At 42.5% G+C, this 19,975-nt stretch overlaps 2 protein-coding genes across 2 annotated transcripts in view; both read right to left on the minus strand.

The window, feature by feature from the left end:
* The window catches only part of LOC110482787 (hydrocephalus-inducing protein), a 69,166-nt gene extending 64,494 nt beyond the window's left edge, over positions 1-4,672 (minus strand). The window contains exons 1-3 of the mRNA XM_077786248.1: positions 4,320-4,672; positions 3,105-3,218; positions 1,401-1,520 (exon numbers count right to left, since the gene is read on the minus strand). Of these exons, the coding sequence (XP_077642374.1) occupies positions 1,401-1,520; positions 3,105-3,218; positions 4,320-4,391 (306 nt within the window). The 5' untranslated portion in view covers positions 4,392-4,672. The remainder of the gene's footprint in view (positions 1-1,400; positions 1,521-3,104; positions 3,219-4,319) is intronic.
* Positions 4,673-10,635: 5,963 nt separating this feature from the next.
* LOC144247082 (telomere repeats-binding bouquet formation protein 1-like) lies at positions 10,636-19,371 on the minus strand. The gene is given in 13 exon segments (XM_077786419.1): positions 10,636-10,709; positions 10,712-10,816; positions 12,066-12,191; positions 14,106-14,237; positions 15,241-15,393; positions 15,910-16,032; positions 16,779-16,894; positions 16,990-17,050; positions 17,475-17,606; positions 18,067-18,195; positions 18,378-18,470; positions 18,473-18,484; positions 19,338-19,371. Coding segments are annotated over 13 exon segments (1,290 nt in total).
* Positions 19,372-19,975: the final 604 nt, after the last annotated feature.

Raw genomic sequence — 19,975 nt, forward strand, 5'->3', positions numbered from 1 at the left:
TTATCCTGTGGGAAGGAAGAAAATCTCTTCTAGCAGATCAGGTTTGGGTAGGGCAGTTCTGGGGATACAGACAGGCAGACAGACCAGCAAGAGAGAAGACCAAACACTGTGCCCTTACTGAGAATAAAAGCAAAGGAAGGAACACAGCAAGACGATTCCTAAACCAAGGAGATGACAAAGAGAATTTAAATGGGCAGTAAAGCAGCAAGGAAGAATCAAAAAATTATGACAGCAATCAACTTGCCAAAAGTGACAGAAACACAGACAGGCTGTGCCTATCAACTATGGGCTTCAAAGGCATTTTATGCCTGGAGAAAGATGACCAGCAGTGACTGACAGTGTGGTTCCAGCATTTAAAGCCAATCTTGGCTCTCTAGGGGTTCTTGCTGCCTGTGCAGGCAAGCTGGGCTGTTGGGCATTCCTGCCTGCAGCCAGCAAGCCAGGTTCTGCCCTCTGGGATAGACAGACACAGCATACATGCATTTTCTAGCACACAGATATCAACCCCTGAGCACCAAAATGCTCTCCAAAAGTCTGAACCAGATGCTTTTGATTCCCTCCTGTCTCTTCCCACCAGGCCACTCTTGGTACAAGCCTTATTTGAGAAACTGTTTCCTTGACTGGAATTCAAATGGTCTCAGTTGTCCTTTTACAGTGGAAGACAACTGCTGACATTTTTCAACTTTTTCTCTCTCAACTCTCTTGGCAAACTACAAAACAATCACAATTTCTTCAAGTGAACAGAAAACATCCAGGAGCACATGGCTTTGGATGTGCTGTGGTTCTCCAAAGGAACAGCAGAGCACCATGTTGCTTTTGGAAAACCTGAGCAGAGCTGGATGAAGTTTGGCAGGAGCCTGAAATGGCACCTAAAGGCCTCCTCCTACTTCTGCTATATCAGTCTCATTCCAGGGCTGTTTCAGAATGCATTTCCTGCAGTGCCAAAGCCATTAATGATAAGTGATTCTAGCAAAAAGTGGAGAAGGCACAGCCCCTGAGCTTTGACTGTGAGCTGCACAAAGGGAGACAAACAGGCTGAGAAAGGCAGGGATTCCTACAAATTTTAGGAGCCAAGATTACCCAAGGAGACACAGGATGTGGTACAGACTCAAGGCAAAGCATGAGAGCAGGTAAGAACTGCACAGTACTCAACATTCCTATCAATCCAGAGCTTTCAAGAGAAGGAAACTCCTTTGGAATGAATACCATCAATACATGGCCAAAATCAGGGGACAATTCCCTGCACAGGAAATGTCTCAGCTCCATCTTGCAGAACAAAGGTGCTGAGATATTTTCTTCTATATCTCCTGCAGTAGGTAACTTGCTTTGCTGTACACTAGGGGAATTACACCACCCTCCTCTTCCAGCACAATGTTAAACCTTCACACCCCAGCACTTACCTTGCTGTTATTAATGAGAGACACCACCATTTCACAGGCCTCATGGGTAACGAAGTTCTGAAATAACATCTCTGGTGGGGAAACCTGAAACAAGCTCTGTTTCAGGGGAGCTGATGGCAGCTGGAGAGGAAAGAGAGAACACAGAGAGGTTCAGCTGCTGGGAAGAAGGTTCACGAAGGAGAATCTTACACTGACCCCCAGTGAAGTCCAGGCTCTGGGTAAACACGTCTGCCCAGCCCACACTGGGCAAACAGTAGCTCACCTACTGAGCTCTGAGCTGATCAAGAACTGCTGGGCAACACAGAGCAGGTTCAAGGCAAGCAAGGCAAGCTGCTCTTTTGGCATGTATTTCTCCAGGTTTCCTTCTCCAGAATGCCAGGTAGCACTTACCTTAAGCACAGCCCTGTGCCCAGGTGGTCACAGAGCTCTGCGACACTCATGGAGTAGAAAAACCCATGGGTTTACAGGAGTCTCCATGGGAAACAATTCTGAGATGTCCTTTACTCTGAGACAGGGAAACCGAGGCCCACACAACTGCAAATATCTTTTTTGCTCTAGAACTTAGACATCAGTAAGAAGTAAACAGTACCAGAGGAAGTGTGAGAGATGAGGCGATATCTTGCTAAAGCCAAAAGGTTATTAAGCAAAAGAATGGAATTTGTTGGTTCTATGTGTTGTTTATGGTTTGGATCTGCTCAGGTTGGGTGTTGCAGTGAGAACAGGGTTGAAGACCTGACCAAAAGGAAGTAGGATGAGAGGGGAGGGGACAGGAAAGTTGGTGGTCAGTAGCGAATGGAAGCTCCTGAGTACCCATCCAATAGGAAAGGGGACAGGGACCGCCCCAGCTGGGTACAGAGGGGATAGAAAGATTGCCATTTTCTCCGAGGGTGTGTTTGCTTGTCTCCAGCGGATGGGAGACACGCCCAGCTCAGCTGAATCGGTACTAATAAACAGTTTTCTTTTGCTTGGATGATTTTGTCCCGTTTAATTGTGCTTAAAAGATGGTGCATTTCAAACAGAGGGAAAGACAAGAATAAAAAGACAAATGAGGTAAATGCTGAATGAGGATAAGATTCAGTGGTTTTCTCGGTAGAGTTGGTATCTTCTTTTTCCATGTGCTTTAAATGGGCGCTTTCTTGTAATTATTGCTATCGTATTTAATACCATTGTAGAGGCATGTCTGGAATGACACAACAGCAGCAAATGCTTCTGGAGCAGAGACATTGCTTTGTCTGCCTTCTCCAGCCACACTGCTGTCACTCCAGAGACTCAAGCAGGTCTCCTGCGTGACTTCACGGGAGACACAGTCTGCTAAAGGGCATGGCTGCAGCACCCTGCCCCTGAGGTGCTCCCAATGCCCCTCTCCAGGGCAATCCTTAACCAGACCCCAAGCATTTCATGGTGACCACACCAAAGCAAGAGGTGGCTATTTCAGCAGGAGAATGGCAAATGGCAGTTTGGTGCCCTTGTGTCCCCAGCCTTCCTCCCATGAGCAATGGCAGCTACACTCCAGCACACCCCAGCAGCCTCAGCAGAGGTTATTTGTGTTGGCTTAGTGAAGATCAGGACTCCTGTTCACCACTACCAGCAGTTTGCAATGACAATAGAACCTGGACACTGAGGTATTTTGCTGGAGGCAAGCCTGTCACAAGCATACACCCTCTTAAACTTCTAAGAGAAAGGAAAAGAGCAGGAAAAGGCTACCTTTTGATGAGGCCCACTCACGTCTCGAGATGGGCCAATTCTGGGCAGAATACTCCCCCCAGTGCTGCTCTTCGTGCTGACAAACTTCTCCCTCAGGAACTTAGAGGGAAGCAGCTGAAAGGCAAAAATACACCAGCTAGAGCCTCAGAGATGTCCTTGTTCAGAAAGGCTTTTCTTGAACAAGTGGCACTGGTGAATAATTTGTGCTCACAACCACTCGGACAGTCCTAGAAGCCCTGGAAGTTTCCTGCTGAAATACTTAGCATCAATAAATTAGTAATACAAAGTGGAATACACATACTCCAACCACATGGCTCTGTCCCGTTAGCTTCTTTGTGATCTGATGCGACATGTTTGGGGTTTTCTGTTCTTTGGGCATTTGTTTCCTCTTATGCTTCATTGGATTGAGGCAGTGATCTTTTCTGAGTGGGGAGGAGCTCTCAAAACTCCCCTAACTCCATCCCTGCAAAACACTCAAAACTCACAGCAAGGAGATAGCACTGCTGGGTGAGTCCAAGAGAAGCAAGAAAGGAATATTGTACCAAGAGTGAGGTGCACAGGAATGTGTCCAAATTTTAGTTCTCCCTGTCAATTAGTATTTGTTTTCTCTGTCTGAGCTCACAGGCTCCTCCATAGAAGAAAACAGAGGGATCTCCTTGACAGAGCCTCAGCAGTGGGGCATCTTCACTCCAGTGAGCTCCAGACACCAAGGGACCTGTGTGGCCCTGACTCCAGTGCTGCCTGCAGGGCTGGATCTGTGGCCACACAGGAGATGAGAGAGAACAGCTGGCCTGGAAGCTCTTCCAGCTGGGACCAGCCGTGTCTCTCAAGGCTTTGGGCAGAGTTTGAGCTTCCCCCCCCACATGCCCAGGTGCCCACGGGCAGGTTGGTCAGAGCAGCACAGGTGAGTGTCCAGCCTGACAGAAGGAATTGCTGTGGCAAAGGGAAAGGGAAAGAAGAACTTGCTCAGGGCTTCAGCTGCACATTGGTTTCACTTGGCTCTGGTGGCCCAGCCAGGCAGGATGCTGGACTGTCCCTGAAACATCACACAGCCTTCCCTGCTGCACCAGGACAGCCCCCACCAAGAGCCAGGAGCAGGGCACAAAGAGGTGGCGAGGGGGTCTGCAGCTTCACAGCGCTGCTGACAACAGGGGCAGGGAGAGGAGAGACACGAGGGGAGTTTCCAGCTTTAACACAGCCCCAGTGAGTACTTACAGTTAAAGATTTCATCATTTCCCGCGACAAAAGATGAGGCGTCAGTGTCGTTCTCGGGAATCCAGAAGCCATTTTCAAGGGAGAATGTCACAGATGAGCGACAATGCCTCAACAAAAGGAGCAACAAGGAACTCTGAAAATCCAGAACCCAACTCATGGCAGATGCAAGGGATATACTGGTGCTAAAAATTTTATATGATTTGAAAGTAGCTGAGAGCTTGTTTAGCATAAGTAGCCAAACTTTTATTGTTAGGCCTCTAGCTGGACTTTATTTGAATTATATGGCTATGTTGTGCAATTCAAAGATGGCTCATACTGAAACCTGGAGCTAAAAAGCTGAACACTAATAATAGTTAGGACAAAGCTATAGCTTAAATATTACTTAAAAATAGCTCGAGTGGACCTCCTCTTCTTTAGGCTAAACAAGCCCTGCTCTCTCAGCTGCTCCTCACAGGACTTGAGAGAGACTGGAATGTTATGGCAAATGGCTTAAACATTGCTATAACAGACTTTTTGCCCATTGTGACAAAACTGAATAAAGAAGCTGAGACCACCCAAGCCCACCCTGCCCTGAAAATGCCTCCTGACTGGAATTCAGGACTGTGAGTTAAGCCACCTAAGGGAACTTGAGACAAGATAAAGGTGACACTATTGTCCTGTTATCTCAGGTCTGGGGAGAAGTAAACAAGGCTAAGGGAGAAAAATGTATCCACAATAAAGCCAAACCCAGCAGCTGTCCTGAAAATCAGCTCTGTCTGCCTTCAGGTTGGAGAAGTCATAGCCACAGACTCATTCTGCTGAGGTCAGGTTTGCACACAAACCTCCCATCAACAGAGGGAAGAAGGAAATTTTGGGTGTGTGGTGCAACCTCTGGTAAGAGGCAGTGGACACCCATCCTCCCTCACACAAACTGGCTCAGCTCCAAAACCCCCCAGCCCCAGAAGGCCACATCCAGGGCACATTCCCACGAGGGGCAGCTCAGGGGGTGTCATAACTCATCAAAGACCTCCAAAGTGCCCCCAGACCATCCCTGAGGCCTCGCACCAGATGACTGCATGGCAAGCCACGTAACACAACAGACCTGAAAATCCACAACCCAATTCGTGGCAGACCCAAAGGATATACTGGTGCTCAGGATTTGATATTATTGAAAAGTAGCAAGAGACAGAGTCCAACTTGCCTGCCCCAGGGAGGTACCTGGGCAGTCCCACCTTGCCCAAATCTGCATTAATCCACTGGAGTCCTATGTTTTGCGAGACCTCACCACAGAGAAGACCAGAAGAGGATTTCATGGTTTCCAGAGGGATCCATGCAATGTAGACACCTTCTACTTAATCTGTCACTCTCTTTCTCTCCCTCTCCCCAATGCCGTTCTCCATTTCTCTCTCTCCCTTCCTCACATTTACTGTTACATAAAATCCAGACTACTGACTTTGGCATATGGTCTCATTTGCACCTTAACTCAGGGACATCTCCCTAATAATTTTAATAACCAGATCGTAACAACCTACTGAAACTTGAACAGAACTCATTCAACTTTAAGCAGTTGAAGTAATCGTTGTAGGAAAAAAATGTACAGGCTGCTATACTTAGGAAATTTTGCCTTTCTTCAAAGGCAAATTTTGAAAAAAAAAAAGCACAATCAGTGGACCATCTATCATTCATCCACTCGGCTGTACATGCCACTGAACTGCTGCACCAGAAGACTGGTATTATCACACCCTGTATTTCCCTCTGGAATTTCTCTTTCAGAGCACAGATGTGTCAAAACCAAAAGTACAACTTTAGTCAATCTTTACCTTCAAACGAGATTCGGGACACCCTCGCAGACACCAAGGGTCTGCGAGTTCAGGACTCGCTCGCGGACAATTAGTTTGGCGAATCGCCGAGTGCAGCCGCCTACACGAGCCCAGGCTGCGAACCAGCAGCCAGGAGCGCGCTCTGCGGGCACTGAGGCGGCGGCACCTCACAGTCGGCCCGCTCGCGTTACCCGGCAACCGCGGAACCGACTGTGCGGCCGGGCCGGGGCCGGGGGCGCCGGGCAGCCCTCGGTCCCCGCTCGGTCCAGCCTTGCTGCCCCTCGTCCCTGGGCGGAAGCGGGAGGAATCCGCTCCGGGGCCAGAGCCTCGCCCTCCGCTCCGGGCTGCTCCTTCTCCACGGGAAAACCCAGGCTCTCAACAGTTCGTGTTCAGCGCATAGCACCGGTGGCAATCAGCCAGCTGCAGGTGCTGGCAGTGACATACAGCTTCTCCTTCTTCTTAGGGACACGCAGGGAGCAGAAGCAATTTCCTGGTGTAATGGTTTATCACCTAATCAGCACCCAGGGATTAGTGCTCCCGAAGAGGGATGTTATCACATCCTGTATTTCTCTTTGGCATTCCCTTTCAGAATGCAGATGTGCTAAATGGAAAAAAACCCTACAATATTTATCAACCTCTATCTTCAAGTAAAAGGCAAGACTTTCAGATGTATTCCCAGCATTGTAATAAAAACACATTAAAACCATAATTGTTGCAGGTTTCCTACTTGCAGTAAACTCAAAATTTTATATTCTTTTCAAGTTTATCTGTAATATATAGGTTTATATATTCTAAAGAACTTAGGTTTGTTAAATTACTGCATACACCTTCCTGCTGCTGAACAACAGCACAGATTGTCTGTGTCTTCAGCAGAACTGGTTTGTCTTAGTAAAGAGACTTAGAAGTGAAAAACTTTCCAAGTTAACCAGAATTAAGAAAGTGCTTTTGAAAACAAAGGAGGGAAAAAAAGACCAACCCTATTAGTTTATGATGTTTCCAAGTCTACTACTCTGTGCAGCCTAAGGAAGCTGTAATGGAATAAGGGAACAGAGATCTTACAGCCATGTTATCCAGAAGTGTATGGAAAACCTTCACAGAGAGTCCCTGTATGGCTGCTTTAAAGACTTGGTGACAGAAGAGCAACATAGGACTGAACCAAGACAGAGAAATATCCAATTAAAGTCAAATTACAAGTTATTTTATTTTCAGATGTGGCTGCAGATTGTATGCTGCTCACCATCCTGGGGTTCAGAATGTCCTGCAATTATGAAAAGGTGAAGCACAAACACTTCTTATGCACCTATATTGCATTACCAACTCAATTTAAATCTCTGAAGTATTCATTAGAGTCAAGAGCATATCCAACCACAAATTTATCTGGAATTTCAAAGCCTGTATCTATAAGAAAATACAGTTCTTTTTATACTTCAGTGGTGTAAGCAGCTTTTAAGTGCACAGTTGATATTCAACACATACTTGAGCTAAGAATAATAGGCATCATCTCTTTCAGGGTGCTTCCTTAAGATCCTGAGCTGCAAATTGATGACAGAGGTTAGAATCCAAACCATTCCCATGAGTCAGTAATATAATTAAGGTGTTAAGAGAATGATTCTTATTGACAAAATAATTGTTTAAAACCTAGTTATGAGTTAGCCCGGGGAGAGGAGAAAAGGAGTGAGATTTTACTTGATTGAAAGTAGATCAAGTTTGATTCAGTAGGACTTTTCCGTTTGGAAACAAGGCAAGTTTAATAATACGGAGTCAAAACAAATGTCCTCTAGGGTCAAAGCAAAGCAAAACACAGTTAAGGTTTGATTCTGTTTCTGCTATAGTTAAATTAAATAGCTAAATAGGTAAATTTGTATATCAAATAACTAAACCTGCACTCCAGCCAACCAGGGGAAAAAAAGGTAGCCATAAAGTCTCAGGATAGCATAGCTGGCCATTAGCTTTATGTGGTTTCTCCCCATTTCTCTTGGCCTTCATGAAACTTAGGTGACAGCTGTCACATGTGCCACCTGAAGTGAAATTGCAGGACTGTGTTTTGGAAAATACAGAAAAAAAATACAAGAACAACATGATACTTACAGTCTGGTCTGTAACCTGGACTCTGGCATGTCCTTTCAACGAGCAGGCTGTAAGGCAGAGCACAGAAGGCTGGTTTTTAAAACGTCTTGCTCTAAGCTCTAGTCTTCCATTCTGCCACGTCTCCCCATAAGCATCTAAAATCATGCACTTAAATTAAAACAGTGAGATTCTTGCAGAGAAAGAAGTACTTTTCAGCCTCATAGTGGAGGGAGAAGCAAAGGCTCTGATTTAGGTTCATTCTTTATGTCCAAGTGGCTCGACCTTGCATTCAGCTCCCTTCAAGCCTGTGGCTCTGTGATCTTTCCCCTTCCATGCAGCAATGCCTCAGGACACTAGAATAGCATGTCCAAGTGGCTGGTAATGATTTTAGTGGGGTGGGAGGGAAGGAGGGAGAAAAGGACAATTTCTTCTGAAAAATTACATCTATTCTTAGTTTGCCTGTGCACTTCAGAGGAAATTGAGAACCTCCTGGACAGTCACTAGAAGAACTGTCTGAATAACTGATGCTTAAAGCAACTGTGTTTATAAAGCATTGCGATTACTTGACAGACACAGGGATATTCCACAAAATTTCCTTTAGAGATCTACTAAAAGCAGATATAGAATGCTACTTGAAGTTATCTTCCCAGTGCTGACAGACTTTTAGATTCTGGAAACTTCTACAGTTGAGGATATCAAGAAATCTTCTGAGTGTTGTCATTCTAGTATTGATGCAACTGAGGTGGTGTTAGAAAACCTATGGAAAGAGATTAATTTCCTTTAAACATAAAGAAACAGGGAATCCATCAGACTTTATGGACTACATGGAAAGAGCCATAAAACCTTGTTTTTATTAATCTGAGCAGTGAAGATGGTCGTGCACGCGTAAATTAATTTTTCAGAAACTGGATAAGGATTACTTCCTGCAATTGCTTCCTCCCCTTCCAAACTTCAAGCCAAACAAGCACCTGTCAGCATACACTGACTATTCACCCAAATGATTTGAATATGTTAGTTACTGGCTATATCCTTGTACCTTACAACTTTTACCATTCTGGGTTTTCTAGTATTTTTCAAAGCCGAGCTTTCAGTCTCAATAATGTCCTGAAAGAGATAAAAAATAAATACTCCTTCATGTTTGAAAGAAAAACCAGACTGTCAGTGGATAAAATTACAGCATACCAACCTTGCAGCACAGTAACATAATTAATTACTATTTTATATGTAATATGTATTAATTTGAAAAGGGAGAAAAAAAATCATTGTCATTCCACCCCTCCTTCAGTCATTACCTACCTCTACTACTGACACATTTTGGAGGGGAGGGGAGGGGAAGGGAGAGGACTTGTAGCAAATTAGACAGGCAAGAAAAACACACTAAAACTCAGTTACAAGGAAGTTACTGATTTTCAAAGGAAATTGTCACTTCAACTATTGACTTTACTATAGCATTTTCTGAAGAGTCTTTCTGTAAGTATTTATGAAAGCTTAAAATATGGTGATAAAGGCACCTGTGACAGATCTAGATATTGCTCTATGTAAAGTATTAGTATTCTAGAGCCACACTGAGTGAGTTAGTTTAGGTTCATTTCTGGGCATTCTGGGATAAAATGGGGAATAGGATCTTTGGGAGCAGTCATCACTGATCACTTCAAGTTTCCACTATTATCAGGGGAAATGATTCTCTGTTTCAAATCTCAGCACTTTAAATGTAAGTGGCTGGAAGTATGCAGTATCAAAATCTTCATAAAGATGGATTTTCTGGAAGATACACAAGAATAGTTGTTTCCCTTCAAAAAAGCTGAAGATGGTAAATCATACCTTCCCATTTAGTGCAGACAGTTCCTCTCCAAAAAAAAAAAACAACCCTGTTTTGTTTTTTTTTTTTTCAGAGAACCATTCTAGAAGGAGAAAGAAGAGATTCATCTCTTCTTTGTATGAAGTCATACAAAGCATGCCCAAAAATGTTATCCTGTATTTGTTTGTTGAAAGGTGTCCTACTCTTGCTTCTTGCAAGAGGAGGGAATTTGAGATCTGCCCCTGGCTTTGTCATGTTGGGTATTTGCTGTATGTTTATTCCAGTGAATGTATAATATCCACCCTTTGGGGCAGATCAGTAAATCAATTCCTACAGCTGTACAACCCTGAGCATTTCATGCATGCAAATAATACAACTATAGGTTTGAATGTCCAGCAATTAAAAATTAATTCAACTTCTTTTTCTATCTCACAGAAAATCTGGGTTTACAATAAACTAGAATACTTCATACAATACAGATGCCTCCACTCTCTGCACACCTGTAACTCAGTATGATCTACAATAATGATAAAAGTTGCAGGTTGTAGCTTCACACAAATCCAACGTTTTTCCTGAGTTTTTTGCTCACACTGAAATTATCTTAAGGATTTACTCTTGCTTTCTCCTTAAACTCTGGAAAGATATGATTCGTTTATCCTGTGTTGGCAAATAGGTCAACCTCATCGTACTGTTTTTCAATTCAATTTAATTCTGTGTAAAATGTATTTTCTTCCAGTAGTTTTGCAGACATCATTTTCTGACCTGCACATCCAATTCTTCTGCATTGTTCACATTTAACAAGTTATCATATAATTTCAGAGACAACTGTTCAGCTTTCTAAAATATGGAACAACATTAAAAATTAGTATTTTATCAATTAACATTTTAAAAATATTGATTACATTTTAGTATGATGAGGGCCAGCCCCAACAATTTAATGCAAAAACCAATTTTTATAAAACACAGGTTAATACATAAATGTTAACACACTTGAAATATAAGCTGCAGTTACAAGAGGTGAGCTTGCAATTAGTGTTCCTATAAACTGTTTGCACAATAATACTGTGAAAAAAAAAAAAAAAAGACCTTTTCACTGACATAACTCCAGGTTCTTGACTAGTACCAGTCTCTGCATTTTTTAAAAAATACAATTCCATATTCATGGACACTACAAATCCCCACAGCCCTGACAGAGGCCACAAGACTGACACCATGAATGCTTGCAAGCATCAGCACTTCTTTATTCCCCACTGCAGCCTTTTATACCCCTTTGCCCTATGCATAACACCTGTGTGCCCTTTTACCCCCTTGTCATTGCTCAGTGCACTTCAGCATTCCAGTGCTCCTTTCCCCTTGACATGGTCACCTGTTTTACACAGCTGCACCTTATCAGGGGTGAGCTTGCCTGCAGCACTTTCTCTATTCTCTTACAATGCATTCTCCCACACACCCCCCAGTCTTACACAAACCTCTCAGTTGTGCTTGCAGCACAGAAATGTAGATACAGGTTTGGTTTTCCCTGATTAGCAATTGCACACCCTCCACACTCTAGAGATTAGAGGACAAGGTCTCTCTATTTCATGGGTGGTATTGTAGAGATAGTTAATAAAAAACTGAAACAGGGGGCCTAAAAATACACCCTGCTTCAGGAAAAAAAAAAAAAAATCAAGATTTCTTAATATTGGAGATTAATGTAGACACAGTGGTTTCAGGCTTGATTATCTCCTGGTTTGTTCTCTCCCTCTAATTGTACATCCTCAGGAAGAGAGCATCCACTGGGTATTGAATGACAATGTTCATATTTTCCGCACAATTTATAGACGGGAAAGCTTTAAGAACTGGCACTACATGGGGAAGTTTCACAAATGCATTTTTTGTAACTCTGTTGGAATTTTTCCTTCTCTTTTTTTCTGACTAAGTCAGTTCTTGATAACAAATAAACAACTTTCTGTGCAGAAAACAAACATCTTTTGGAGTACACAGAATCACAAAGGAGCTGCAGTTAAAATCACTTGTGGAATCAGCAGAACACAGAGATGGAAACAATCACTGTCATTTTTAAAGCGGCAACAGCAAGCTTACTCATTTGTTTGCAGTTCTGCAGCACAAAAGTAGCAGCTTTGATGAGTTCCTCGTCCTGAGATTCTGTCAATATCTGAATCATAAGTGGCAGACCATTGTTCTGAAGCAGCTCACACTGGTTTTCTTCTAGAAAAGACATGGTAAGGAAAAGGTTTGGTTTCAGCCCCACACACCTTAACCTTACAGTAATTTTAGGAGCCAATACTGGCAACTTTCTGCAAGTTTCTGTAGAAAGAGAGGTTTTCATTACAGAGCCGAGCCTGCTGCAGTGACAGCAGGAGAGCTTTCCATCACACAGGATGATTTGACCACAACTCAGATTTCTGTAAGAGAACTGAGGGATTGACACCACTTATTCGATGGAGTTCCAAGCTCATTTAACTGTGGCCTAAAACATTTCAATAATGACTCCTGTATTTCTTCTGTTCCATTACCTGCTCTTGGAGTAGATAGGTGACATTCCTGTGAGGCCTGAGATGCAGAAATATCAAAATCTCAAGGTTTATAATTATCAAAATTAAATTAGTAGTTTAATCCTGGTCTAGCCAATCTGTTCCTCCTCATTTATTACATAATTAGCTTAATTTTCATTATGATCTTGTTCACATATATATTCATATAACTGATAACTTGCTGAACATAGTTCTTTCTTGCTTAAACTTAATTAAAAAAGGAAATTAAAAAATTAAACATTGTTGGAACTCTGGATGCTGAGAATTTTCAACTTTCTATGCTGAAAAGCACAGACCCACAAGAGAACACTGCGTTTGACCTGAGGCTGTGGAGAAGACGTTAAAAATTGATTAATAGTACCGGAATCACTGGGTATGTAGTTGGTTAGAAGTGTGTAATATCACAGGGTGGAAAACTTAACAGTTTGGGGATTTAGAATATAGAAATAAATATGAAGCAAGATGGAAGTTTTAGGGTGGAGACAGGTTGCTCTTCTTTACTTTCTTCTTCCTTCTTCTCCATGTGTTTGGGTGATGTTTTGTAACTGGACAGAAAAGTCGACATTGCAGGCTTAGAGGGATCAGTTATTGGGTTAAAAAGGGAAAATAATCTAGGCGTCATTTCTTAATTGGATTGTTTAGTCTCAAAAGACTTTGTAACAAGAGATAGTTAACCATTTTGTGCCTTGCTAATGAAAGACTGCACAACTCATGGTTGTGAGACTATTTCACTGATATGAAATAATAAACACCTGAGTGTCTTCAATCCCAATCTCGCGAAACCCGTAAAACGTTTTTTATTCCGATAGTGTTGACATTTAAAGAGGAAACTTTTTTCTGTTGGTTTAATCATCTTTCTATTCAAAAGACATTTTTCATTAAGTCTTGTTTCACTAATTCTTCCTGAAAAAATGTCTGCTCAAATAAATTTATGACCTATTGAGCTAGTTATTGAACATGATATTGGCAGAGGATGAAAATCAACCAGAATTTTTGAACATAAGGCCTTTTTCTTGTTAATCTAAACATACATGAGAAAAAACAAAAGTACAAATTAACTTCTCTATCTCTTTGCTTGCACTGCCACAAAATACCAACTGAAGTGCTGTATTTGCACCAGATATGCTTGGGCAAGCCCTGAGGAAGGTGACAAAAACATTTCAGGGCTACCTACTGCATCTGTGTCTTAAAGACCAGTGCTCTTACAAATATTACTGGCCTTGTAAGTAGTGGACAGAAGCTGTATGTGCTAAGGACCATGAAAAAGAGAGCTCAAGACAACTCATTTGCTATGTCTGGACTGCAGTAGCTTTCAGGTCTGGATTAATTATTCCCTGTGACCCCTAAACACAGCTCTGAATTCTTGCATGTTTAGTCTACTTTTTCAAAGCTACTAAAGACACTTCCTGCTAACAAGCTTTAAAATTTAAGGATGGAACATTACAGAAAACTTCTTATCCAAATATTGACACCGTATTGTTTAATCTCTCTCATGTTCCAGTCTTAATGAAGTGATCCCACTGGAGGAGTCAGTCTGTAAGAATTTAGGAGAAGCTGACAGAAAGGAAAAAGAAAAAGCAGATCTTACCACAAACTTCAGTACAGTGTCCAATTGTTAGAATGATACTGATTTTTTCCCCTGTGCTCAGTGTCTCATTGGACAGCAGCTTCAGCAGCTCTGACACAGTGTGATACTTTGCCAAGACAACACCCATGGTAGCTGTTTGTTAAAATAATTGGAAGGAAAATAAATCAGATCATGAGTGTACAGAAATTATCCAAGGATAAAATGCTGGGGTTTGAGGGAACCCTACAAACCCCTCAAAACCTTGGGCCTGCTCAGCCCTGCCCTGCTTCACCTTTACCAGCTCAGATTACCCCATCCCCCTGTGCTGCTCCCAAATCCAACCCTGCCCATCCTCCCGGCCTGTGTGCTCCACAGAGATGAGGCAGAAGATCTGATGAATGAGGGCTTTGCACTGTGCAAGCTTTGGAGATCCCTGCTGAGTTTCTCCACGTCCTTTATCAGCTCCAGCACGGAGCCAGAGAGATTTGGATCAGCTTTGACACACAGAGTATCTGCCATAAAAAGAGCAGGGGCCAAGCCCTTCCTGGCACTGGCAACACCACTGCTAGTCCACCCATGCTGAGGCCCAGTCCTGTCACACCCAACTGATCTGAAACTACCCTCAGAACTGGTACAGGTTTGTGCTTTTAAACGTTTGTGAACTTCCATTTGAAGCTCTTATTGCACAAGTGTGAGATACAGCAACCATGGCCACAGCACAAGCTCCTTAGGGTCACAGGTTTCTGCAAACCTTCTGTGGAATACAAAAGACCTCATCAGGAGAGCAGTACCCAGCCAGCAAACCGGAGCACAGTGTGCTGTGCAGAAACACCACATTTGTGCAGCTCCACCTCTGAATTACTAAAGCTTCCTAAGGCTACACAATTTATTTTTCAGGCATAGGCCTAACTCCAGGATCCAAACTGACTGGCCAAATCCAGGCCCAGAGCACAGCTTTACTTACCCAGCACAAGCTGAAGCATCTTATTTTTAATTTTCAGTAAGGTTTAAATTTCACTGTATTGATTTTAGCAACAATGGGACAGTAATCCACCTCAGATGAACTGAATCACTCCCCACTTACACCTTCCCCAGCACAAGACTTTAAAAATTGCATTTTTAAATTACCATAGATAAAAAGTGTCTTTCCACTCACAGTTATCAGCAATGCAGGCATCCAGAGTCTTTGTTACTACCACTGCAAGTTTCATGCTGGAGTGACTCAAACAGGAATCATGCATAAGCTCAAGAAGAACTTTGGCTAATGTATCCAATCCTCCAATAGAAGCAAAATATTTCTGCACATATGCTTAGTGGAAAAAAGAAAAAATGTGATTTGAGTGACAGAGTTTGCAAATTCTTTTAGCATTTCACCAACTAAGTCCATCAGAGTTCTTCTGTGCTAGTCATTACATTTCTTAAACAACAGAAGCTGGATATACATCAATCTCCAGAAATGTAGTAACTGCATATAAAACAGTTACAGGAAAACATGACCCTAATATGTGCACACAAATGGCAAACATCATGCCTGAGTTCTACCTAAGTCATTGCTTTCAGCCATGTAATGAGGACTTCAATTTAGACACACTTTGAATCCAAACAGTTTTACTGAGCCTATGAAATGTGACCAGATGGTGGATATTTGTGGACTTGAGCACAGCGTAGTGTAAGTAAAGATGGTGGAATACAGTGGTCAGAGTAAAAGCTGGAAGAACAGCAAATGACTTTGCAGAGATTGACAAGAAAGAAAAAAATATTTAGCTCTCTAATTAAACCTCCTTTTATCAAATGCAGACGTGTGTAAAACTTCAGCTGCACTTACAGTTATTTGCAACTGTGAGGCCAAGAAATGAGCAAATGGGACGAACTATCTCAGGCTCCGTGTGACTCTCAAGCCACTCTTTGGCATAGGGAAAAAACGAACAGCAAATGTTTTGATTATCTTCTGGAAAAGTAAAAACAAATTACCCCAAATCAAAAGGCAATGAAATGAAACTTCAGCTGAACTGTAAAAATGAAAGCAAGGTGTTACTAATTTGGAGAATGCCGCGCTCCCCCCCCGATCCTGCCCCGGCAGCTGTCCGGTGGGGCGAGAGGGGCAAATGAAGCACCCTCCGCTGGACCCCCAGGGGCTTTGGAGAATGCTCCGTGGGTCTTCCGAGCGCTGCTGGACCCCGCGGCAATGAGAGAAGAGAGGCTCCTGGCAGGGGTATAGCCAAGATTTATTGCAGCCCAACCGGGGCTAACAACACCCGAACAATCCTGCTGCCAAGAGCAGCTGACAGGTGCTTGCAGCGCCTTATAACCGGGGAGGGAGGGGAACCGGCTGACCAATGGGGATGGGGTCAGGAGTGGCTCTGGTGTGGGGTGATGTGCATGGGATCCAATGAGGGGCAGACGTAGGAGGGGTCCCCAGACCCCTGTCCAACCACCCGGCACCCAGGGTAGAAGCTTCTAGGTGTCCGGGAGGGGATGCCGAGTGACAGACAGGGCGCCTGGGAGGGGGCAAGGGAGTGGGTAGGCACTTTAGGGGAGGATTGACATGTGGGGTAGGGAGGGAAAACTGGGGGTAAACCAAATAGAACATGGGGGTACAGAGGAGCAAACCATTATATAATAAAACTTATAATAACACAACTCCACAGGAGAATATCTTTGGAGTTCTTTCACAATGTTCAGAGCAACACGTACCATTCTGGGGGTTGTTGACACAGGCACAGAGAGTGCTGCACACCGAGGACCAGAGCTGATAGCAGGGATCAGTGTTTTCATCTGACACATTCTTCTCAGAGGTGGAGAGAGTTGTTCTGTTAAGGACAATGCAAACAAGTCCCAGAGAGTCAAGGAAACATAGCTGCCAACCAGTCCATTATTTGTCTGTTTGAATTTCAACCCTCTTTACCTGAATAACTGCAGCAGCAGGCTGATGCAGCCTGTATCTCTGACATAGGTTTGCCCATTTTCTAAAAGAGAATACACACAAGACTCCAGAGACAATTGCAATTGCAGACAAAATCTTAACATCAAGTTTAGTTTACATACATACATTCCCTTTCCTAAGCACATATCCTCCCCAGAAGGAAATACAAAATCATATCAACATAATGGTAAATAACCTTTCTATGTCTCTCTCTTTCTATACACTCTCAGAAATAATGGGTTTGCATTGGCAAACTATATTTTTAGAACTAAACCACGTTCTGCTGTTTAAGGAAATCCCAGTGAGCAATGACCTACTGCAACAATTCAGGTTCAGGTACATGCAAACATTCATCTTTATAAACTAACTTCACCAAAACATTACTTATTGAATGTTCCAAATTTTGTACTGCAGAATGGAAAACAGAAAAGGAGTGCTGTTGTAACACAGAAAAAAACCCAACTTACTATTATTTGAAACCAGTACTAAGATGACATAAACAGACATTCTTTTCAAGTTCACACCAGAATCCTTTTTCATTAAAAATAAAATGACGTCTTCAAACAATGCAGAAGTACAAAAAGTCTGTTGACAATACACTGAAAACAGAAAGTGAAAACCATTAAGTCCTAAAGTAAGCCACTCATAATCCTAAATTTTTATGTCTCAGTTGTGGCCAGTATGTGGGGAGTGGAGGCAGGCAGGACTATGAAGTGACTGAGGGCTTCCCCCCACAGTGAGCTCTACACCAACCAGGACCCTGGCAAGCTTTGCAACAATCCTGCAGCCATTGAACACTTGCTGCTGAGGGAGAGGGGGAGTGCAGGTGTCTGGAAACTTGAAGACACCGTGTGTGCACAAGTCAACAAGGTACTGATCAAATCTGGGGATGGACAGGGCAACTGGCACACCTTCATTGCCCTTGCTCCAACTGACAATCTTGTAGTCTCATTTTGTGAGACCAAAAGAAAATGGAGACAAAGCATGAGCACAAGTAATGACAGGGGCTGTGGTGCACTCAGAAATACTAACAATACTAATTTTTATTATTTGTATTACCATTACTCTCTATAATAATCCCCAATGTAAACAAAGCTGCTTCCTTTACGATGCAATGAGCACTCGACTTGGCAAGGTCATTTATAAACATCAAACCACCAATTTCTCGAAAGTATTCACTCGCTTCACCTACAAGAGGAAAAAAGAACAGAAACTTTTGCTTTTGTTTCTCTGCAAAATGAAAGGCTTCTAAGATTTTCCAACATCTCCAACCTTATGTCCTTTGGACATTTTTACAATGCCCACCAGTTTCTTAGCATACATGGTGAACACAAATGACTGCATTGTTTCTAAGGAAAAGCCTTCCTTACTGTTTTGTTGGCAAATGGAATAGATAGTGATCAAAGCCTCCTTCTGAGACAGAGGGCAGTCCATCTGATATTTAAGGCATTCAAGCCTTAAATATCAGTTTTCATGTCTAGGAGCAAACACAAAAACCTTCATTAAAATTGTTATATCTTCTATATGTTAATCTAGTCAGTACTACAACAAACCTGTCCCAAATGTAGTGTGCACATGTATTTCAAAAATAGGGGAAAAGGGAGTCAAAACGGAGCTACATCACTTCTATTCAGCCCCAAACAACAAACCAAGAAATATTTCTGTCTATAGTTTGTTAGTTGAGCATGATTTCCTTTGCAGAGTAACAGCCTCCTTTTAACATTTCTGGCCTTTATTTACTAGTAACTCTTAGTAAGTCAGATGTCAGCTACTAAATAGTAAATTCACAATTGCAAGGTGCATTAAGTGTAAATAATACACAGCCATTAAAATATTCAGAGTGCAAATACAGTTGAAAATCTATGGAGTAGTAAGGAAAGAGCCCAAGAGCACAAGGCTGCTCCAGGGTACTTAGTTACAGGAGACATAAATCATGCACCACAGCAGCAGAGCCCTCAGTCAGGTAGTTGGAGACATAACACAAAATATCCTCGTACAACCCTAGGCGGGTAAACAGACTTGGAAAATCTGCTTCTTAGTCTGTAAACCCTTACAAGGTTTGGGGGTTCTTAGAGAAGTTAAAATACAATAACAATGTGGATAAATATTAGCAAATAAAAAAAGACTTTATGGGGGTGTGCTTTACTGTATATGTAGGTTTGTCATTTGATTTACCCTTTGCATATCCAACACAGTATCCAAAATGTGGCAACTAGGAAAAAGCACATTTTCCCAACTGCTCACCACCCCACAAGAGGCCTATCACAGTCTACTAAAACTTTGTAAAACTGATGCAGACTATAATGACAACTTATATTAGGTTATCTTACCACACTGATTTATCTGCACATTTTGAGTGTTCATTTTTGTTTTATCTCTGTTCTTGTTCTACAACAGCAAGGAAAAAGTGTTTTCAGTTCTGATCAGATTAGCAGTGTTATGCTAATAATGATAATATATGCAGTATAAATGACATCATTCTTCTAAAATGCACTTTTTCCAGTTTTCTGCTTTTACTCTGGCATCTCACACACACAGTTTCATGTATTCTTGTATGGCAAAGTTTTCCTTTGGAATCACATTATTTTATAAGAACTCTGCATTTCTAACTACCAGGTTATCATCTGAAAGTGGACATTCTGCAGAAATCAGGTCATTCCATGTTACCATTGAGGGGCACTGTCAGGAAAGAATATCCCCTGCTCTGTGTCACTGATCACAACAAAGCTGATCCAATTTTCCTTACAAGAGTGGCCAACTTTGCCATCAGCCAACAACTGGCACTAAGACCAAGTAATGTTACTTAGGGCGTGAACACTAGAAGACAGTCAGCCTCCTGCTGCTCAAGGAGCCACTAAACCATCAGCATTGTTCTGCCAGGACTGATCAAACCAAAGGCTATGAGCACAGAGACATATTCCTTACAGTGAGAACTCATTAAACTCACCAAAGACATTGTCACATTACA

This window comes from Lonchura striata, chromosome 13, assembly GCF_046129695.1.
Source record: "Lonchura striata isolate bLonStr1 chromosome 13, bLonStr1.mat, whole genome shotgun sequence".
NCBI lineage: Eukaryota > Metazoa > Chordata > Aves > Passeriformes > Estrildidae > Lonchura > Lonchura striata.